Source organism: Theobroma cacao, chromosome 6 (assembly GCF_000208745.1).
Source record: "Theobroma cacao cultivar B97-61/B2 chromosome 6, Criollo_cocoa_genome_V2, whole genome shotgun sequence".
Lineage (NCBI taxonomy): Eukaryota > Viridiplantae > Streptophyta > Magnoliopsida > Malvales > Malvaceae > Theobroma > Theobroma cacao.
In genome coordinates, this window is record NC_030855.1 from 21,133,828 (window position 1) to 21,157,167 (window position 23,340).

Genomic DNA, 23,340 nt, shown 5'->3' on the forward strand with positions numbered 1-23,340 from the left:
AACCACATATCACAACATAAAATCATTTAGCAAAAGCTTGTTCCCAAGGCACTTGTTTTAAGATAAAGTTGTATAAAATCATTCAAATGCTTTGTACAAAACAGTTACATTCCCAAAATGATTTTGAAATGCAGTTCACTCACCTGACAAAACTAGCACCAACAAGGTCCTAATCCAAGGAGTCACGAAATACCATTAAAACCTATATTTATCAATAAATCATAACAACCTCAATTAAGTTGTAAATTAAATCTAATAATTCTAATGAATTTACAATAGGCAATCTACTCTCTAACCTAACATTTAACCTAGGTTTCTAGTCTAATTCACAAACCCATTTGGCCAACTACTCCAATTTAAATTTCGTTACCTGGATGAGCTTGGAGGCATGAAGATCAACCAAAGACCTAATCTTTCCAAAAAAAAATAATTTAAAGAAATTAGAGAATAAATCTGAAAATATAACCATAAATTCAAAATTTTTAAAAGTTATAAATATATACCTTTCAACCTTGAAAATGAAGATTTGAAACCAAAAATCCAACTGTTGTTGAAAGTGAAGTAGAAATAGAAAATATAAGAAACAATGAGAGATTTTTTTTCTCTCTCTTGGGGTTTAGATGTGCTGAAAATTAGGGTTAGAAGCTGCAAATTCAGTGCCCAAGAAGTTAAGAGAAGGAAGGATTAGTAAAAGAAAAGAAATAAAAAGAAAACAAGGAAAAATCACATGAAAAATTTGATTTTCATGGAGGTGGAATGAAAAATGGCATTGGATGGGTGAGGAAGAAGACGAAGTTGCTGGAAGCTTGAAGAATCTGCTGAAAATTTGAAGAAGTTGTCAGAAACTTGGATATTTATGCCTTATATTTATCCATTTTCTCACATAATTACCAAAATACCCTTTAGACAGTTAACTTGTTCTTCTCCGATCCTTTGTGTAATATTTTTATTCTTTTGACATTGGGACAAAGTCCACAATGATCTAAACTACTCGAGCTTACGAAAATTGAAAATTTTGACTCGGGGTGCAAAATGACCATTTTGCCCCTACTATGAAAATTATCATTAATTTTATTTTTCTCATTTATTTACTATCATAAACATCATTTATTCATTCCTTAGGCCTATTTAGACCTTAATAGCATAAAAAAAACTCACTCGTAAGAGCCTACCAAGAGAAATTACGAAATTACCTCCGGTTCGTATTATCGCGTCTACTTTTAATTACTTGTTTATAGGGGTTGAGATTTCACAAGTTCACTTCTGAATTACCCTTTTAATTCAATAATCAACCTCAATTGACATTCATAAACTTTGTTAATCACTGTATTAATATACAGGGTACTACAATAATGACAACAACAACAACAATAATAATTCAAAAAGTAAATTCATCACCCAAATTAAACTCAAATTTTAAAATTCTCCTACAAGCAAATACCCATTTTAAAAACCCAAACTTACAAAATAAAATCAACCAACTTTTAAAAAATGAAAGAACATAAAACTGGATAATAATAATAATAATAATAATAATATTATTATTATTATTATTATTATTATTATTATCTATTACATGTACAAAAGCCAAAAAAAAATCCACCCAAATCATAAAATCTCTTACAATCTTATAGCCATTTTTAAAACCCAACTCAACCTATTAATCATTCACTTCCATTCAAAAAATTCTCCCCTTTTTTCTCTTTAATTTTTTTGTTTAACCTTTAGTATAAAAAATTTTAAAAATAGAGTATCAACCAAAGGGCTAAGGGAGTATCAACTTTAAACCTTATTATGTATCTAACTTATATACTTATATATATATATATATATGTATGCATGTATATAAGCTCATTTGAATTTATAAAATGAAGGTAAGTAAAAGTAAATTTATAAAACAAAATAACCCACTTTTAAAAAGTTAAAAGAAATAAAGATAATAATAATAATTGTTATTCACTATGTGTAAAATAGTCCAAAAAAAAATCCACCAAAATCATAAAATCTCCTACCCCAATACTCAACTCAAAACAAAATCCAACCCAACTCGTCCACCACCTATTTCAAAATTTGTTTTCTTTTTTCTTTTGACTTTTTTTGTTTAACTTGCAACATAGAAAATTAACAAAATGACCACATGACATGAAAATAACATGCAACATTTCAATATAAAAGAGTGCCATGCGCGTCGAAAAGCTTGCTAAGTGTCAACCTAAACCCCCATGTACCTTGCATTTTATGCAGTTTTATAGATGTTATAAATATATTTAAACTCGTTTAAAGTTGTTAATTAGGAAAAGATTGTGATTTTGTACGAAATTTTTCCTCCTAGGGAAACGCTTCATGACTTGCATATTGAGAGGATTTCCACCAAATTGTCCCATTCATCAAAAGACACCAAAAAAACAATCATATATTGGTGGAAATCACTTTTCACAATTTAGAATATGTTAATTAAAACTTATTTCTTTAAAAAATAAAGTCCAATTTTATCTGAAAAGTAAGTTTGTTGTTTCTTTTCAGAAAATGAATTTTTTTTAAAAATCAATTTTCAAAAAATTTACACCACCGTCCGTTTTCCTTCCGTCCCTCGGGCACCGGCTGTGAGGTCAACAGCCAACTTCCTTTCAAAAATCGTACAGTTTATTATTATTATTATTACCTGTCTGAGCATGCACGAACTCGGTTATGAAACGGTGTCGCATCAGCTTTTGTAGCCGTTTTTAATTTTTAATTTCTCCACAGCAATCAGTAGTTTGAGTAACCAAAATTCCAAGCCAGACCCCCAACGTTACCGCCGAGCAGCAGTAATCAAATCGAAAATTCAGGTTAGAAAGACAACCTTTTAACATTTCGTTACGATTTTGCTGAGAAAAGGGTATAGGTCTTGATTTTGGATCAATTAATTTAAGAAAGAAGGATAGAAAATTTGCTATTTTTCTTAAAAAAGAAAAAACCTTGAATTTGATTTAGGGTTTTGCTTTTGCGAGTATTCAATTTTGTCCTGTTCCACCTTGATTGTTCATGAGTATGATTTGTCATGGAATTGATTAGGGATTTGATTGATCTGATTTTTTATGTTAAAAAACAAAATCATGGATTTTGCTTGTTTATTGAGATTTCTCCGGGCTTTTTTGGGGATTCTATTATGTTAAAAAACAAAATCATGGATTTTGCTTGTTTATTGAGATTTCTCCGGGCTTTTTTGGGGATTCTATTTGTTAAAATTTTTTCCTTGCTTATCGTTGCTGGTTTCATGGGGTAGAATTAGAAAATTTGGTTTGATTTGATCTATGTGGATGGTTTCCAGCTTTTGGTTATTGATTTATGTAAAATGTTACTGGTTAGTAGGTTTAGATTCGTATTTTATGTCATTAACTCGGCTATGAAAGCTTTTCTGCATGTCAATATTGGTTTTGAACTATTTTGCTTGTAACATCTTTGTTGAATTATGTGATATGTTGTTGGATTCAGACAGAAGAAGATGAATGGAGAAATCTCCAACATAAAGAAATGGGTAGTTTTCTATCCAGTTTATATTAATTCAAAGAAAACAGTTGCTGAGGGGAGGCGAATTAGCTTGACTAAAGCATGCGAAAATCCCACTTGCGCTGAAATTGCTGATTGCTGCAGCCATCTCAAACTTGTGAATGCCATTGAGGTCTGTTCTTGTATGATTTGTGATGTCACTTCGTTGATCCCTTTATTTTCCTTTTCCATTGTGGAAACGTGGGGAAGAATAAGACCCAAGCTCAAATATGAACTTTTTGTGCCTGATTAGAAGCCTGAGGTTTCAAGTTACTTATAAGTATTTGCCTCAGTGATGATCGGGATTCCCTGAGGACAGTCGCTGACATTATTCTAACAATTTTAAGTATTTCTCTTAGTGACAATCAAAATTAACCGAGGACAGTCACCAATGTTATTATTGCCTGATTTCAGGATTTAAAACTGTTGTAGCCTCTAAAGTCAGAATGCCACAAGCTTGGTTTTTGGGGCTTTCAGGCACTGCTCATTTCATCATTCAAGGACCCATCTGAGAGTGTGGCTCTACATTTGCAGTGTCTTACCCATGGTTTCTTTTTATCTTTGCTTCTTTCTGCCCTGTGTCAGAAATCTACCTATATCAAATATTTCAGTCTTACTATTATCCGTGTCTCATAACTTCTAAACGTCTTTTCTCCCTGCAAGAAGGTTGCCCTTAAACCTCAATAGGCTGCTACCTTTAGAGCAATTTATTAGCTAAATTATTTCTTCATTCCATGACAATAATCATTTGCCTATTATTTTGTTTGGGAACTTGGGCCATGCTATAAAAATATGCCATGTATCTTCTCCATCTCACTCTTGTTGCATGCTTAATTGACTTGTTACTCTTCAGCGGTTAAACAAACTAGTTCTTGGTACTTGTTTATAACAGGTGATTTTTCTGACTATTGCAGATTGATAAGGCATACCCTCGTGATTTCATGCAAAGAGGGAGAGTGAGGGTCCAATTGAGAAAGGAAGATGGGACTTTATACAATCCAGCCATTTCTTCCAGTAAGTGTAGTTTCACAAATAATCTAATGCAAGTTCGGAGCCTGATTGTAGAATAAAAATATTAAGTTCTTGGAAAAAACGCTATACTTTTTGTAGAAACATTTGCAGGCATGTAAACATGGTTACCTTGGGGTTTAGTAAGTTGCAGTACTGTTTATGCAATAGAAGATGGTTTATAACTGAGTTCTCTGATAGTTTTCCTCTGCTCCTGTACTGCTGCATAAGTTCATCTGAAGCAAATGTATAAGCACTTTCACTCTTTGATTCACGAAATTAAAATTATCAAGGGGGAATGTTTTCTTTGTCACATTAATTTCATTAATTAGAAAAAAAGAATAGTGCCATAATGGATTATGACTGGATTGTAACTTAGAGAATTCCACCATAAAAGACCCTACTTCCCTAATTTGTTTGGATAAATTGCAGGAAAACAGCTGATGCTTCATGTTGCTGAGTTGGTACCTAGACATCCTGGGAGGACTAAGAAGCAGGAAGCTCCATCCACATCAAGTGCTGGACCATCCAAGAGTGGGAAGGGTGGAAGAAAGAAGAGATAACTCCTTCACTCCTCACACAACAGAAGAGTTTGGCTTTTGGCGTCCAACTCTCTCTCTGAAGCATGGATTTCCCTTGAACATGTTAAATTTCTCATTGACTTAAAACATCTTCATATATAACATTTTTTGGGGGGGTTTATCTGAGTAAGCTTCTACCTTTTCAGATAAAACATTAGGTTATATGTTTCAAAACAAATTCCTCAAATGCTGGACAGGACAATCTTTGAACCTTTGACTTTATTGCTTTTTAGGTTTTGGATTATCAAATACCGCTTATGGTGCATATTATTATTATCATAACCAAAACTAAATCCCTCATGCTATTCCTCGAACACTGTTTTTATATCACATAAATACTGTTCAAGGAAACAGTATTACCCTTTTCTCTAATGCCTAATATACTATTGTCTGGTTTCTCATGCCTTGCTAATCCTTTTATTTGCCAAAAAGCAAATAATAGAGGCAAGTAATGGGTTGCAGATAGCTTTTGGTTGAAGGTACACAATGAAATAATTAGGCTTGGAGAATCTAGGCCATTGTTTTGTTGACTTTCACCATTTATCATGTGTTGTCGCTAGGTTTGCTGTTTTGTGGTGGGTATTCAGAACCGTTGGGTAGCACATCGCAATTTTGTGGTGTCCGTTTGGTAGCACGGATGCACGGAAGGTGCGATGAATATGTCTCGATCTCCGCTGCAGTGGACCCCGTAAATCCAAAATACATAGTACCATATATACTCATCGTGAGAACCGTAATTCGAAAAGGTCTTGGTAAAACTTGAACATGTAGAGAAGGCTTTTGAAGCAATTTTTATTGACATTTTTTTTTAAATTTTACATCGAAATTATTACCAAAGAAAAATAAAGACTTGTCCCCCCTTTTTTAAAGCATGCGTGTAAAAACTAAAAAGTAGGCAGTATTAAATTGTCAAGTGTATGACTCCGTGCTCCTACAATACAGTCCTTATTTGCAATAAATGTTGCTTTATTAATGGAACTGTTGCGAATAGTCAAGTGTGTGGATATTTCCCATCTCATTATCCTTTTCATCACTGGTCCCAGTATTAAATACTAGATGAGTCCCACAGCAGCTTTGATGGCCTAACTCTTTAGTATCCAACGTATTGCTCTTGTTAAGGTTGCGTTTGATATGTTATTGTGTATGTGATTGTTAATAGAGGAAAGTGATCGATTATAGGAATGTGATTGCTGAGAGGATTATATTGTAGTATTTAGTTTAAAATCATTTTATTAAAAATATAATATAAATTTATAAAATTATTTTTATGTATAATAATATAAAGTTGAATAAATTTATATTTTTTTAATATAAAATTTTAACTTTTCAACTATTTATTAAAATAATATAATAACATAACAAAAATAATCTCATATTTTAATATTGATTATTTAAATATTAAAATATATAAAATTACTAAATATTTATTTTTACCTTAAACTTATAAAAATTAAAAATAATAATATTTAAAATTATCATATAAATGATAAAAAACATTATCGAAAGAAAAATCTATTGATGGATACATAAATTTTTGACGTCATGTATCTACTTATTGATCACATTATCTATCAATAGATACTCATGAGATATTCCTATCTATGGATAGATATACTATTTTAAGTGTGCTTGACATTTCCTTTCTCTCATAACTATAGTATCTAAATATCTCTCCCTTTCAAATCTTTTCAACTCCTTAGTAAATTTCTCTTATTCTAAATGATTTAAGGTGTTTCTCTCTCAATTTTTGGCATCAAAAACATAAATTTTTCTCAAAACACTTTCAAATTTCTCTCTCAATTTTTGACATCAAAAACACAAATTTTTCTCAAAATATTTTCAAATTTCTTGAAAATTTGAGTTAGGAGTTCATAAAACCTTAAAGGTCTCAATCTCTCCCATCTTCGAATTTGATGGTGGAATTTGACCCAAATGTATTGGGGACCTATTACACTTTCCACAGGTAGTGAGAAGAAGGAGAAGAAGGTAGGAAGGAAGAAGAATAGAACATAAAATAGAAAGGTCGGGGAGGTTAAGTTGGGGAGAAATATATTTTTTTTTTCCCTTTATTGAGAGAAAGTAACTTTCCCTCCATGACATTCCTTTCTATCATTGTGATCCAAAAACACTAACCAAACAATGTAAAGACATTCCCTTCGCCTCTTGTCTACCAAATGCTCCCTAAGTGACCTTTAGGGTTTTTATTTTCTATCACATCACTATCATCATATTTATATTATGTTGCCACAATTTTTTATTAGTCTACAATTGGTGTCACTCACAATATTAGTAAATGCATAAGTTATTAAGATGGGCATTAATCTGGAGCCAAAATGGGTTGTAAACTTTGGTTTGAATTGATGCCCTAAAACACTTTTTACATGTTTGGTTCGAGGGAATAGTTATTTCATTTGTCCATATCTTTCATTCCTCCTTTATTTGTTTAGGAATGGTCATTCTTATAGAAGTCAGAATCACTACTATTCTCAACTCCTCTAAAACGCGTTTTACATGTGTTGGTAGAAGGAATGGTTATTTCATTTGTCCTTATCTTTCATCCTCCTTTATTTTCTTTATTTGTTTGTGGAAGGGCCATTCCAATAGAAGTCCCAATAGCTACTATTATCAACTCCTCTTGATAATAGCTATTTCGCAAGTCATACAATGGGTTAAAAAATTTAGAAAAAAATGTCCCTAATCATTTTGTGAAATTATTGTCCCATATATAATAAAACTTAATCTTTTTCTTTCTCTCTCGACCTAATTCGTCTCTTTTTTAAGAATCTTTCGACCACAATGGTTGACCAATGCCTCCATAGCCAGATCTGATCCCAAGGAACGTAGATCAACACTTTATTATGCCAATCACATCTTCGATGCCTAGTCGGCTAAGAGAGAAGAAAAGAATTGAAAAAGAGATAAAAATGAAAAAAAAAAGAAATGAAAATAAAAAATTATATTAAAGTTTAATTATAAATTATAAAATGTTAATATTTTAATATTTAAAAATAGAGAAAAAATATAATACAAATATAAATAAATAATCGTAATAAAATTTTAATTAAAAATCCTAAATTATAATGAAGGTTTTTTTTTTTAATTTTTTTTATCTCATATTCCTCTATTATTTTAAAATTTTTTTGTCAACCAAATATTGGAATAAAATTAAAACGACAATTCCATTATATAAACAAAATTATATAATAATTATTTTTATCATATATTTTTTTTTACAGAATAGTTATTCCATTTACATTGTATTTCATTTTGCAAACCTAACATGTCCTTTAGATTTATGATGGAGCTGTAATGTGTAAACTTTAGTCACTATTATATAAAAAATAAAGTTGAAATAACTAAGATAAAAGAAAAAAAATAGTAATAAAATTTTCATGTATAACAAAGAAGAGTAAAAATGAAGAACACAATAGTACTAGTTTTTGAATGGACGGGAGAAAAAAACATAAAAGCTTGTTCCTATAACTTTTGTATTGATCAAATTAATAACAGATAGTATACATCATCATTTGAAAAATATAAATAGGAGACAGAACTATATATATATATATATATAAAACTTATATCTATTGAAATTATTGTAGTGAAAAACTTAAAAGGTGTTATCAAGAGTTAGCAAAGAACAGAGAGAATTAAAGCAAACCAATAAGAACAGTAACGAATTTACCATAGCTTGCATTGGTGCAGCTAAAATCCATAAAAAAAGTGCAGGCTAGAGTCCAAAAACTTAGAACGAAAGAGACTAGTCAAGGGGCTTCGAGACCCCATGGTTCGTCCTCTCTCTGGTCAAAGCCCTAGTCAAATTAACCCTGGCAAAATTTTGGGCCCCTTTTCCTGTCCTAGCTGGCAGGTAGAGAAAAGCGAAGGAAAAAGTCTGCCGACGTGGCACTGAGCTTTAAATGTCTTGCCTTAAAAGACGAAATTGACATCTGTGTATCCTAAAAGGACAAAACTGTCCTCTTCGTCCCATAATGTCCAAACCCTTGAGGGGTCTTATTGTAATAATCTCCCCCAAAGCCCCATCTACACCATGTGACCTTGTGTGCTGCCAATTCTATCTGTTCTCCCTTGTCCATCTCTTGCATGGTGGCCTGGGATTTATTTAAGATGCCTAACCAAATGATTAGGGTGCTCTTAGCCATGTTGTTTAGTCTTTTAATGTAGATCTTTCTTGCCTGATCTTGCTGGCTTAGGGGAAAATATCCTGTGCTTCGCGCGTTATCATGATCTTATTTTATCAGTATTGACTATTAAATTTGGACAAGTGCATCAAGTTCCAATGCAATTGTCTGCAAGTTATTCATCACTAGTATTTGATTAAAGTAGAGAAATAAAAGTCAATTTATTCAAAACTGCATTTAAATGGCGTTTAAAAGTCAAATCCGTTGTAAATACTAGTAATAAGTAGAAGCATTTCTTTTTGGCCACAAATGTCTTAGGAATGGGTACAAAGTTGTTCTAAAAGTGTTAATGGAAAGTGTAGGGAAGCACTGTAGAGGTAGTTCAAAAGCGGTGTGATGATTGGTGGCTTAGCCACATGTGTGGTCTTCATGTTGACACTCTCTCTAATGCAGGCAACACTACATCTTTTTCTCTATCCTAAGCTACCTTTCCTAGAAAAAGATCTCTCCCTCTCCCTCTCCCCCTCTCTGTGAAATTTTTTGGGGTTTGTTGATATGTCAGTTTGAATGGATTGGCTTGGCCTTTTCTTATAATGGTACGCTAGATAGCTCTTTCTCTCTCCCACCCTTCCTCTCTCACCCCCATTCTCTCTCTCTCTCTGTGTCTCATTGTTTTCTTTCCCTCACTTTGTGGGGAGCAGTGGTTTGAATAAGTAGTTTAGATTTCAACTTTCAACTTTGAAGATTTTTTTGATGATTTTAAGGGGGGGAGTGCAAACCAAAACACAGGCACACGAAAAAGGAGTTGAAAGTTTGAAGTGGAGGAAAAAGAAGAGATAGATGGTGACAACAAAACAGGCAGCTGCTTAACTTGGCCTTGCTTCCCCCATTTTCATTTACATTAGCAAACATAATTCTCCTCTTTGAAATCACCAAAATCATGAAAACAAGATGACCATTTTTTTTTTTTGGTCTTAAAGAGTGATGTTTATTGAGGCACTGATCTTTAGCTTTAGGTAGAACCCATATTAATTCTTGCCTCAATTAGCAAGCTTGTGATATTTGACTACTTTTGTTACCCGACATCAAATCAGGTCTCCAAAAAGAGAGCAAAAGTCGCAAGTATTCAGTTTTGGACCCCCTGGGGCCAAGTTTTCATTCTTTCAAGCTCCTCTTGTAAAAAGGGTTCATCCTGCTCCCTTTTCTTGAGCATTAATCAGATAGCTCCAGCTTCTCCCCAGCTCTCCTTCTCCCTCATCTCTACCTATGTTTTGTTAGGGTGTCGCATGCACTTGGTGATGGCTGATCAAGGTGGTAACAATATTGTAATGAGGGAATACAGGAAAGGAAACTGGACTGTTAATGAAACAATGGTATTGATTGAGGCAAAGAAGATGGATGATGAGAGGAGAATGAAGAAAAGTGGGGACAGTGAAGGGAGGAGCAAACCGACAGAGCTAAGATGGAAATGGGTGGAAGATTATTGTTGGAGAAAAGGGTGTTTGAGGAGCCAAAACCAGTGCAATGACAAGTGGGATAATCTCATGAGGGACTACAAGAAAGTGAGAGAGTACCAAAGGAGAACAGCTGAGACAGCAGAAGGGAATAATCATAATAACGAAGGATCTTATTGGGAGATGGAGAAGAATGCAAGAAAAGAAAAGAACTTGCCCAGTAACATGTTGCGCCAGATATATGAGCATTTGGAGGAGGTGGTGGAGAAGAAAGGAATTCAAAGGGTGGTGGCTGCTGGTGAGTCAGGTCCCAATCCCAACATACCTTATGTTATGGATAGACCAATGACTAGTGTGCAACCTTCATTGCCTCCTCTATTGCAACACCAACTTCCTGCTGCTATTCCTCCAGCAATTGCGTTACCTCTACCAGCACTGCCGCCGCTGCCTCCGCCAACAGCTGCTCCTGCACCACTTGTGCAACCATCTCCCCTTCCTTATGCTCAGCCATTGCCCACAGTAGGTACTCTTCTCTCTCTTCCTTTTCCTTGCTCATATCGCATTTTTTCACTATTTATCATAATATTTCTAACAATTTTGTGAATAATATTCTTTCTTTGCCCATACATCAAGGGTTGCTTTAAATTTGCTCCATGGTAATGTTGAAGGGTTTGTATTTTCTCTCTTTTACGATATTAATGTACTACTTCCCATGCTTTTCGTATGCCATTTTAGAAACTACTACTGTTTCTGATGATGCACTGATTGAATGTGCCTTTTAAGAGTAGTATTCATTTTTGTTGGGAAGGGGTGAGAGTTGGCTGATTTCATCACTAATTATTGATAGTAGTAATCATGTGTCATAAATTTTCAGTTAGTATTGATTGATTTCATTGGTTCCATATTTTTATGTTTTGGAGATGTGTGATAGCTCAGATTCTGATACAAGTGAGTATTCCGACTCACCTGCAAAGAGAAGGAGAAGATCAGGAGGTAATGGGGAAGGCACCAGTGGCACTGCAAGTGCAAACAACTCAAATGAAGTGGGCACTGCGATCTCTAAAAGTGCTTCCATCATAGCAGAAGCCATCCAGGCTAGTGAGGAAAGAGAGGAGAGAAGACATAGAGATCTTGTTAGTTTGCATGAGAGAAGACTCAAGATTGAGGAATCGAGGACAGAGATCAACAAAAACGGCATTGATGGCCTGGTTGCTGCCATTAACAAGCTTGCTAATTCTATCCTCACTCTGGCTTCCCACAATAACCAGTCAGCTCCAAAGTGATTCTCTTATTGATGAAAAAAAAGAAAAACTATCCATTAATATCTAAGACAGGGAGAGATTAATTAATCACATTGGTAGTTGTATATAGTAATTGGTAGTCCCATTTGTGATCTAAATTTTATGTTGTACTCACTTTCATTGATCATTCTAATTATGTCTTTAAACTCTTATCTCTTTCATGTCAAGTGTTTAAACACAAACTAGGGTTGGTTGTAATACTACCAAAAGTGAAACATAAGCAGCTTGTTGTGCATTTGGGTTTTTCTTCAAGGACGGTATGGCTTGAATGTGGATTACATTAATTCTCTTGGTGATCAGATGGTAAACTTTATATGTATAGAGTGAGAAAATGATATATTTTTCATCCAAATCCTTGATCACATGAGTTAAAGTGGTAGGTCACACCATAAGTGCTTGACATCTAGCTTGTGATACAAACTCTACAACTTTTATTAAGTTGCCGTAATTTGTTACGGACTTGCAGTGTTACACCACCTTTGCAAAAAAATGCACATGGAGATTCCGCAAAAGTATCTAGTGCCACGTAAGGGATATCAACCCCACTCTTTCTTGTTTGCAAAAGAAACCAAGGATCCGTTTCACATTACAGAGTTTGGAGTGTGAATCACACATGCCATGGTGGGGAAGTGGAACAAGGGGAGCTGCTCATCTTATCATTTATGAGGTAGAAATGTGAGAGAAACGTTGCAGCAACTGGGCAGTGACCAGTACTTCTCTGGGACTGGTCAAAGGCGACCAGTCAATGGATCTCTGAACCCTGAGGGATGCCAATGGTTGACAAATTTACCAAAGTGCCATTCTGGAGCTATTATTGGAGGTAGTCTTGTATTCTCTTGAGAAGGCTGGTGGCCTGTGGCAAAAGTTGGGCCTTTCTTTCTTTCTCTTTATTTTCCACTGAGAATTCAGAGTGAGAGAGAAAGGAAGAGAGGATCATTATTGGCTAATTTGGTAGGCTTGGTTGTAATTTTCTGACAAAGGGTTGTGTACTAATAAAGTTGGCCTTTTTCCTTTATAGAGTGTTATGATAGAGAGCCTGGATATAATGGGCATTTTCAGCTTTTGCAACCTTTTTTCTGTGCTATCGTCAGTCAAATTACTATCTTACCACCCCCTCTATTTTGGCCATTTGCAACACTTTTACTGTTTCACATTTTTTGTTCTTTTGGTAGAGTGGTACTGCTGCTTTACCTTTCTCTCCCCAGCCCCCACACTGTCACAAAAAGACAACAACCCCTTCTTCCCTCTGTGTTTTGTCTCCTTTTCTTCTCTCAGGATGAATATAAAATTGCTCTGCTTGCAATTCTTAAGGGTCTAAACTCCTAAAATCTGCATATTACTTTCATTATTTTTCTTCTCTTAATACAAGCAAGTAAATTCTCAATACTCAAGTTTTGTTTCTGACTGAAATGTCTAATGTTTTCAGAATTCGAAATTAAAGTAACAGTAAGGATAGTACTATGACATTTACTTGCAGACTTAGCTAACCCCATAAGACCTGATAATAGTTGTTGCACAGTAGACATTTGTTTGTGTAATATAAATATATACTTGAGAAGTAAAATGCAACTGATTGGCAGGGAGGACCCATTGATGCCCAACATGAATTCGAAATGGAGGACCATGACCTTTCAAAGATGCCTTATTGAACAATAAAAGAAAAACAACTATAACTACTAGAGCCATCTTTGTGTTGAGACTCCAAGTAAAAGGCCAAATCTGCTTGCTTCTTGCTTGTTCCAAAAACGCTTTGTTCTGATCTGACAGAGCATACTAAGAAAAAAGATCGGGGAAAAAAAGGGAATAAGAATCCTCAAGAACATCAACATTTCTAGCCATGGTGCACAGAATATCAGCTTTACCTTTAGAGCATGCTCATATAAAGAATGCTTGCCCTAAGAAAACCTTAGAAGTCTTGTCTTTAGACTCTAGAGATTAGAAAATTTATTTTCATCTGTAAAACTTAGTAGGCAGAAGCAGTGTCATGCACTATTCCCAAGCACCTTGATATGGGATTCAAAGGCTTTTAACATCCAAATGAAGAGCATTGAGAAGCTTTGCTGCTGAATTTGAGAACTCGAGATCAACTATGCATGAAAATCATCAACAGCTAAAATTTTGATTCTTCACTAATTACTCCTAATGAGAAGTTACATAATACAAACCAATTATTCACTAGTTGGAAGTTGTCACAGTTTTCTGTTAAGATTTGTTCTATTGTTGGGGAAACATGTCTGGAAAATTCATGAAAGGTTTGAGTTCAGAACTTGATGTTTCTGCACATTATTAGCAGAATGAGGTCCCATGGCCTGTCTTATGTTTTTATGTTTGTTGCCTGGTTTATATGGAAATGCACATGTTGGGAGATGTTTTGGTTTTCAAATCCTTCATTTTCTTGGGCTAGTGTTGGTGAACCCTGGTTTCTCAGAGTGTGGTGGAGGAGTTCTTATTATTAGGGGCTCAAATGCCCAATGGCTTATGGGCCCTAAAAGTCTTGAATTCTGAAATTGTATTGACAAAGCCCAAGCTTGTTAAGAGTCATTCAACAATGGAGCTTAATCTTGGGCTACGGCAAAGAGCAGGTGGGCAAAAACACAAAAGATGATGGCTCAGCTGTTGCCACGTGGAATAGTGACGAAATAAAAGTAAAAGAGACTATAAAAGAATGAAACGCAATTCCAACGAAGAGGAAAAATAGAATAGCGATCGCTTTCGAGTTTGGGTTAAGACATTGTAAGAGAGGGAGAGAGAGTATAGTTTGGTTTGAGGGTTGAGGAGGATCCTTCCCTTTGCCTTTACCCTTTTGCTTTTACACCCTCTTTCTTCGTCAACGCCTCCAACAAGCCACAACTCTCAATTTTCTTTTTAATTAATACATATAATTTTCCTAGATCTGTTTTTGTTCGGAACATAAATCTGATTACAGAGGATCTCATGGCCACCACTGGAAACAAGAACATTAATGCTAAATTGGTCAGTTTCTCTCTTTCTCTCTTGATCTTAAACCCTGCTGTTGTTCCCTAAGATAGTCCTTTTTTCGAGTGTTTTGTAATTTTGCTTGGGGCCGGGTTTAGATGCTGAATTCTGATCTGGCTCTTGGTGGATGATGCATGTTTTTTTTTTTTATGTGAATTGTGATAAGGGTTTGGCTTATTTTTGGAGAATATTGTTTCGATTTTGTTGGTTTGTTTTAGAGCCGATCGAGTCATGTGGGTTTTGCTTTGATCCTCAAAGTTAATTTTCTTGTTTTATTTTCCTTTTTTCTCTCTCTTTTTAGGCAGCTGATTTAGGTTGTTTATAACGTAGAGGTTTTGTTAAAATTTTGACTTTGTCTTACTTGCGAGTTTATGCTTAGATTCATGCTAATTTCTTTGGGATTTATTGTTGTTCTTATAGTGGATATTATGTTGATATCGTATCAACTACTTTATTGTATTAGGTTCGACTAGTATTCATGTGTTCTAATTAGAGACCTTAAGCTTTGCGGTTGCATCTTTTTGGCGTTATATATATATTTTCATTTGCCATGGTGCAGCAAAACATGTCTAGAATTTGATCACTTAATTGTTGTGTTTATATCAGAAAGTTGCGTTGGGCCTTTGGTTTGAACTTTGAACTGGTGTTTTTCTTCCATGTAGCGGTTGTTAACATTTATTTTTTTATTCAGGTACTACTTGGGGATGTTGGAGCTGGGAAGTCTAGTCTTGTGTTGCGCTTTGTTAAAGGACAATTCGTCGAATTTCAGGTTGGTGCTGTTATGGATTTTTGTGATTTAGAACATTATTGATTCAAAATCTCACTTAGGAATACATAACTTGACATTTATCTTATAATGATGTAGGAATCAACCATAGGTGCAGCTTTTTTCTCCCAGACGTTGGCTGTGAATGATGCAACTGTAAAGTTTGAGATTTGGGATACAGCTGGTCAAGAGCGATACCATAGCTTGGCACCAATGTACTACAGAGGAGCTGCAGCTGCCATCATTGTGTATGATATAACAAATCAAGTAAGTTCATTATGGCAAACCATTGTCTTCTCTATGTGTTTTGGTCTTGTGAAAACTAAACTGCCTATTGCTCAAAATGTGAAGCTGGGAGATGAAGCATCAAAACTTTGGGAACATGTAATACTTAGTTAAAATTCACTAAACATTACTGTTCTCAAGGCAAGCTTTCTATGAATCTAATTTTATGATGTTTGCAACTGTAAGTTTTACTTAAATCTTGTCTGGTTGATGCCTCAATCAAAACTACTGGAGTATCTTCTCCAGAATCATGTTAGTCATGCTATGATTTCGCTTAGAGGGATCTCAAATATGAAGGTTGTCCGTTAAAGGAAACATAAGATTCTCCTGGACTTAGTGTAAATTTGTTAACATTGGTCCGTCTTCCCTTTCCCCCCTCCCATTCTTTCCTTTTAAATACTTTTGTTCAATTGGTTTCCTCTTCTGTATGTAAAGTTGCTCTTATTGCAAGAGAAGGAAAAAAAAAAAGGAAGGGGCGGGGGTCTGTGAAAAGGATTTATAGTTGAGGCATTTTTAGTGCATAATTCTATACAGTATTAGAACTCGCCAACTCATCGAAGCTGACACTTATTATTAAGATTTTAAAAACTCAGGGTGAAATTTTGTTTTAGTTTGAAGCTTAAAACAGTAATATTCCTTTTGTTGAAATTTAGTAGAGATGTGGAGTGACATTTAGTATCTAAAAGAATAGTAATAGAGTTCTTATTTTGTAGGCATCATTTGAGAGAGCCAAAAAATGGGTCCAAGAACTTCAAGCACAAGGTAGTATTTTTGCTGATCATAAATGTTTAGTTTATTGTTCTTATTTTTATCCTTGTGACATGTTTATTTAAGTCTATGAGTAATGGAATTCTAATGTTTGATGTTAACTTCCTTCTTTTCCTTTTCCTGTGAAGGCAACCCGAATATGGTTATGGCCCTTGCTGGGAACAAAGCTGATTTACTAGATGCAAGGAAGGTGGCAGCTGAGGCAAGTTATCAATTTTTACTTCATATCTCTTTTGCTTTCAAATTTAAACATTATATCTCTCTTTGAGATGGTAAAAGGTCAAATAGACATGGTTCAAGTTTATTTTGACTTCAACCTACATACAAATGTCAATTTGACTTATTATTCTCCTTGGTGATTCAGGAAGCACAAACCTATGCTCAGGAGAATGGCCTTTTCTTCATGGAAACTTCTGCAAAGACTGCATCCAATGTCAATGACATTTTCTATGAAATAGGTATTTTATTTGTTAAGTTTCCAAAAAGCATGCATTATTTGTTTATTGAATTGGCAATTGACTGATTTTATTTTGTATAGCTAAAAGATTGCCTCGAGTGCAGCCAGCACAAAATCCTGCTGGAATGGTTCTCATGGATAGACCTGCAGAACGGACAGCAAGTGCATCTTGTTGCTCTTAGGCGGTGGTTGTTGCCTGCCTGAAACTTCTAAGTAGCTCTTGTAATGCTCTCCACAAAGCAAAGTTTTATCTTCCTTACTTTACCTTGTTCATTCAGAACTGTACATGCATGTCGTCCAGACCCATTAATTGCGATGGAGATTGGTTTTTCTTGTAAATTAAGTGTGGTAATGGTATGTTTCACTTCCATAGTGTAACCTACATGTTAAAATAAAAAATGCCATTTCCTGTGTTAATTGTGAAGAGACTGTATTGCTTGGTAACGATATACTGAATTACCATCTGGATCCTGGGGTCTTGGGAATGACCTATACTCCTTAACTTAGCAGCTGGGGCGCACCCGGCCGGGTTTGGGCTCATTCAGTTTTTGTATTTAGTGAAAGACGCTAAGAATGCTGCTTCTTGTGCTGCTGGTAGCTATTAAGATGCTTTGGAGTAGATTCTGTGGCCTTGTTATGCGCAGGGACGTGGGAACTTTTCCATTTTTATTTCCTCTGCTTTAAAGCAGTACAAAATCTTCCTGTAGGCATTTAAAGGGTGGGGCTTCATATTCCTGAAGTGAATATTTTAAAGCTTGTTGTAGACCTAGCACTTACCGGAAGATGCAAAAGAACACCGATCAACCAATTTCAACATGACCATTTTTATTCTTCCCTAGCCATTGTAACTCTGAAGTTTCAACTTGGGTAAATCTATTTAGAAGCCTATGCTTCTGTTGAGTTGAGACCCAATTTTTTAGATGTTGGATTCCATTCCTAAAGATCGATCTCTGCTCTAGTGATAGCTATGGTTTACGAGTAAAGTCTAAAAGTTATTAGTATTATTAGATACTATAATAATTCTCCTGTTCAACTCACTATGGGGGGAAAATGGAAGGCAAAGCTTTTGAATACTCTTCATTCCGGATATTATAGGTGAGCTTTTCAGTTCCTAGTTTCCATTTTTCTAACCAAGCCATGCTTCTCGCTTATTTTAGTTCTGTTTTGCTTATTTTAGACATAGTTGGTGAACTTAACGAAACCTTATATTAACAAATTGTTTGATGGCGTAATCAAAATCCAAATTCATGTTATTTGGCATATCTGATACAAAAAAATTTAAAAAAAAAAACCTCCATCTTCCATGATCGTGGATTGGATTTCTAGCTGGCAAGATGAAGCTTTAATTTTATGCTTGGACTTATGTTAGTTAAGGACAAGTAGCAGACTGAGTAGAGGACGAATTAAGCTTCTTTTAAAAATGAATCTCTAGGTCAATACCAATGATTGATTGCATGATAAACAAAAGACATCAATATTATCGTGCGAAACATAGAAGTAGAAAAAGAATCCCATGATCTCTAAGTTGCTCAAGATTCCACCAATTTTAAGATGTTCATTTCTTATGCTCTTTTGGCATGTGCAACACTACATCATCCTCATCACACCCATTACTCTGATAATATACTTCATAAAAACTTGCTCCACCATAATTTGTTTCCTTGTAGGTAAGCAATAAGAATAACACCAGCTCGTTTATCTTGATAATTCCAAAACCTTACAGCATCAAAATCTAGTTTGTACAGGACTGATTATCAAGTACAAACTAACTTCAGCAAAAATAAAAAAGCTGCAGCTACAACACATTATTCAAATGTAGAAACTGTCATGCCTCATTATTGTGTGGGCCAAATGATGCACCATAGGCTAACACCAAGAACTACCACTAACTACCACTGAAATCAGTTCTTGTGAAGTCCCTGAGAGGCTGCGGCCGCAGCACAGTCCATTGGTTGAAACCCAATTCTCTCTTTCTCCAAGTCATAGACAACTTTCACGTTTTGCTGTTGGAAGTTCCCGAATACCCCGGCTGGTCCATAATTACCATCATCCATGCTTTGGAACAGTAGGCATTTCACCCCAGTTGAGTTACTTGGAGCACTCATGGCATAGAAGTAGTTAGCTTGGGGCAGAACAAGACTTACATTGTTCAAGAAATGGAAAGTGATTGCAGGGAAAGGATCATTTGTAAATCTGTTATTTGGACATGGAACTCTATAACAGAGATCAAATCCTGTTCGCGTTTCTACATCTGTGGCTCGAGGATAGGTCACCACTGATTGGAGCATTGAGAGAAGTTGTGAATAGAATGGCTCTGGGAGGTGAGTGTAAGTGGTTCCTGAATCAATCAACATACCCCCATTGCCTTGTGAATCAAACTCTCTCAAGTTTAAAGGGACTTCAGCGGAACTAATATTGCCTACAGTTATGGCCTCTAGACCAATGTAGTAGTAGTTGGGGAACATGGGACTCTTCAGCATTGGGGTGAACTGCAAATTGTCATTGGAAGATATAGCAACATCTCCCATGAATAATGGGCTTGAAATATTCGGATTGTTGGCATACTTAAAGGCTAAGAAGCAGTGAGAAAAGCCTTTTTGGAGGAACCCTAACTGTGAGGGTACAGAAAGTACACCCTTACCAAACCCTGCAATGCCAATAGGCTCTCGATAAGTAGAGCCGACACAACCGAAAGAAAACCTGGGAATGTCCCTAGTGATTTCAGGGCTACTACCATGAACCCTAAGGTTATCCCTGGTGAGTGCCCCTGTGACTAGCCCTCCTTCACCATAGGTATAGGCGAAGGAAGGACAGGGCCTTGAACAGGTGGCTTTGAGTAGGGTACTTAATGAACATCCAGCCTCAATGCATGGATCAAAAGAGTTATCAGAGCTATGGATGTCAATGCAAAAAGAGCTGCCGCAGGAGTCTCTAACAGCTGAAGAAGAATGAGAAGGGGAGAAAGTACCCATTAACTTATTGTTCCTATAGTCATCACAATCCAGGCAATCAAAAGATATATTGCCACAAGGAACCCAAGTCAGGTCACTCCCAGTATCCATGTAAACTTGAATGACCTGTGCAGGTGTTCCTATATTTAAAGTTATCAAATATCCATCTCTAACTGCCCTCAATTGCTCAACCATATCTGATACTTCTGAAAGTCTCTTTCTTGAGTGTTTGGAGGCTTTAGGTATAGGAAAGGAAGTGCTAGAACGTTTAAGACCAAGAACGACTGAATTAGGGTTTCTATTCCCAGCTAGGGTTTGATTGAGATTCAAGAATGCAATGAGTAGGAGGAAAAGAATGGTGGTGATGATGGAGTAAGATGTTGCCATTGGAAACTGTTTATTTGTGTTCTGAGATGAATTGCATCGATCGAAAGAAGGTATTTATAGATGGAAAACCTTGATTAATTTATGGCTGAAATTAGGTTATAACAGAACTTGCATGAACAAAACAATATGAATAGGATTTTGAACGTGGAGTGCGCGTGATCCACATTTATTCCCACCAACATGTCCATGAATAATAATTTCTGCATGACATTAGTTGAAGTAGAAATGGACGGCAAGCGGCGCTCGCTGAATGGATAATCAGAGGGTACTGCAAACAAAATCCCCTTTGAAGCTAGTTGAAGTGCGCATGCCAAATATTATAATACGTTTATATATGGTATCAAAGTTTTGTCTTCTGATTCAAGCAAAACAAAGAGGAACCCATGTTTCAGTTTCATGTGAAGCAGGAGCTTCCATGGAATATTATGTCTTAAAACTTAACGATGATTATAGTGGCGAGCACGCATCATGCGTAGTTACTTTGCTAATCACTGAACACAACTGCTGTTTAGAAGAAAACATTTTCATCAGAAAGGCATGCCTTTTTTGTGGAAGCATGTGCTAAACCCCTTTAAGATGCTTAGAATATGGGATTTTCTTTGCTCCAATACTTCTGTGTAGCAGAGCCATAAGTTACGATATGATCAGTTTCAAAACCTCTTCTTCTGTAATCTTTCAGACGATGATGTCCTTAAAAAAAACCTTTGTAATTAATCTCTACTCGAAGAATGGCTTAGAAAATTTCATCTCTGTCTCCAATTTGATTCAAAAGTAGTTGTAAAAGGAGATTTAATTTAGTTCTACCGTTGTGATAATATTATAATGGGAGTGAAGACAGCAGCAGAAATCCCCGCAGCATTGCCTTTCTAACTTTTAAGTTTCGCCTTGGATAGAGCCATTGGCAAGTCTCACAGAATCAACGGAGAGAGATAGTGGCCTGCATGATACTTAATCGGATTACGCCAAAAGGTTGAATGCGGCTTTAGGAGATTGAAATTTCTGTAAAATTAACAGGAACAATCTTTGGACCAAATCCTTCTTTTCTGCAGGCAATGCCATGGATTTGACGCGAAAATCCATAAACTCCAGCGTCTATGTGTGGCAACACAATTGTCGCATGAGAATCGCATATAATTCTAACACAAAATTCTCGCATGCCTTTTACTTCATTTGGCAAAACTAATTAACTATACATCACTACATTTAGTAAAGTACACAAACCCCTTGAAAACATACCTAAACTACACTTGGCCCATATCTTATTTCAAAATGCATTGTTTCTCCCACTTGCAATCCACTACTGTTAGTCAACTGATGATCATTTTGCAACAAAAGGGGTTTAAGTGTACTTAAGGCATATTTTGAGGGGAGGTTTTTTTGTATTTTACTCATAAAGGATGTTGGATTACAACATCGGACCACTTCCAAAGACATTTATTCTTTTAGTTAGGACTACAACTCGTGAATGTACTTGCCAGATTATTATAATTAAGAAGTTAGTTTGTTGTCAGATGTTAAAGATTTAAAAACAATGCCCTGCAGCTCCTCTGTGAGACTGCAAATACTAAAGAACTTCGTCTTTTTTTCTTTTTTAATATTGCAAGTATCTTAACTGCTTGCACTTTGTCTTTTTTTCGACTTTTTAATGGAATTCTTACAGCAAAGTAATGCATTAAAGAGCTTCAAAAGTATATATATTTTTTCTTTTAGTTACTGTACTGATCCTGTCAGATTTATATATGTGGATATGCTGTTTGTTTGGTCACTTGGATTAATTCATCACTTTTGAAGCCTGATCAGTTGAACACATTTGTGCTGAAATTAAGAATGGAAGACTACAACAAGTCAAGGAGGCATATGAATTGAAAGCTTCCTAGCTATACATATACTTGTCCAATTTAACCTATTTTTCTTCATTGTATATTTCTTTTGATCTAATTATAAGGAAAAGGCAGAGAACCTAAAAAAGAAAAAAAGAGAGAGAGACAAAACAGAAAGAAGAGCTGCGCAAAAGCATTCGCATGCCAGGTTAGTTTCTGGTACCAAAAGTAGAGAAAATTAAAATGATGTTCAAGATTTGTCCTAACGCATCGTCTGCGTCATTAAGCATTACAGAGTAGGTAAAAGGCATGGGGCATTGGGGCTTAATCTTAACGGACTATGGAAAAATATACAGATGCAAAGGTGCTTTTTTGTATAGAATAATTGATAAACCAACCTTTGATATCTTGTGAACAAATCTCAGCTGCGATATGTTCTTAATAAAGAATCCATCTCATTTCTGCCAACCCCTTATCTAGTCTTTAGCAGAAACTTCGAGAACAATATGACTTGTTGTAGCCACCAAATCATTGCCTGTTTGCCTAGTTCAGTTGTGTTAATTACTTGTTAATGAAAGGAGTTGCAGAAGCTTCAACTGTTACGACCAAAGAAATTTCCTGTGTACTTCTTCCCAAGTTACTTGTTAAATATCTGTTTTTAGATCACTTCAGTTGAGTGTTTTGTTTGGTCAATGACGTCTCCATTTTAACATAAGCAAGCCGTTAAGGGCTTGATTGCTTGATCAATATATATATATATATATATATATATATATATATATATATATATATATCTGATCAGCTAAAAATATAATGCTCAGTTAGGCCTCAAGGTCTGAGTTTGCTTAATCTCAGAATAAAACCACTTTCTGCAATGGTGGTTCTATGAACAAATTGAGAAGAAAAATGTTGATACAAT

General features: G+C 35.3%; 4 protein-coding genes and 1 long non-coding RNA gene across 6 annotated transcripts; 3 read left to right on the forward strand and 2 right to left on the reverse strand.

The window, feature by feature from the left end:
* LOC108662519 lies at positions 112–820 on the reverse strand. Its single transcript, XR_001928400.1, has 3 exons — positions 504–820; positions 371–407; positions 112–202 (listed from the first exon to the last, which is right to left on the reverse strand). It is a non-coding gene; the product is annotated as an uncharacterized LOC108662519 (long non-coding RNA).
* On the forward strand, positions 2,365–5,382 carry LOC18596374 (signal recognition particle 19 kDa protein). The gene is made up of 4 exons (XM_007024804.2): positions 2,365–2,828; positions 3,475–3,661; positions 4,443–4,542; positions 4,969–5,382. The coding sequence occupies exons 2-4, from the start codon at positions 3,485–3,487 to the stop codon at positions 5,097–5,099; spliced, it is 408 nt and encodes a 135-aa protein (XP_007024866.1). The 5' UTR covers positions 2,365–2,828; positions 3,475–3,484; the 3' UTR covers positions 5,100–5,382.
* LOC18596375 (trihelix transcription factor ASR3) lies at positions 9,643–12,310 on the forward strand. Of its 2 annotated transcripts, none has more exons than XM_018122552.1 (2): positions 9,643–11,229; positions 11,631–12,310. In XM_018122552.1, exons 1-2 carry the CDS (start codon positions 10,543–10,545, stop codon positions 11,991–11,993), a joined length of 1,050 nt encoding a protein of 349 aa, XP_017978041.1. In that variant the 5' UTR covers positions 9,643–10,542; the 3' UTR covers positions 11,994–12,310. The 2 variants fall into 2 exon arrangements, with proteins under 2 accessions (XP_017978041.1, XP_017978043.1); XM_018122554.1 differs by having other exon boundaries at positions 10,543–11,233; positions 11,647–11,993.
* On the forward strand, positions 14,686–17,687 carry LOC18596376 (ras-related protein RABF2b). Its single transcript, XM_007024806.2, has 7 exons — positions 14,686–14,984; positions 15,679–15,756; positions 15,853–16,020; positions 16,752–16,800; positions 16,935–17,008; positions 17,171–17,264; positions 17,345–17,687. Exons 1-7 carry the CDS (start codon positions 14,946–14,948, stop codon positions 17,443–17,445), a joined length of 603 nt encoding a protein of 200 aa, XP_007024868.2. The 5' UTR covers positions 14,686–14,945; the 3' UTR covers positions 17,446–17,687.
* On the reverse strand, positions 19,165–20,409 carry LOC108662541 (probable aspartyl protease At4g16563). The gene has a single exon (XM_018123052.1). It carries the CDS (start codon positions 20,407–20,409, stop codon positions 19,165–19,167), a length of 1,245 nt encoding a protein of 414 aa, XP_017978541.1.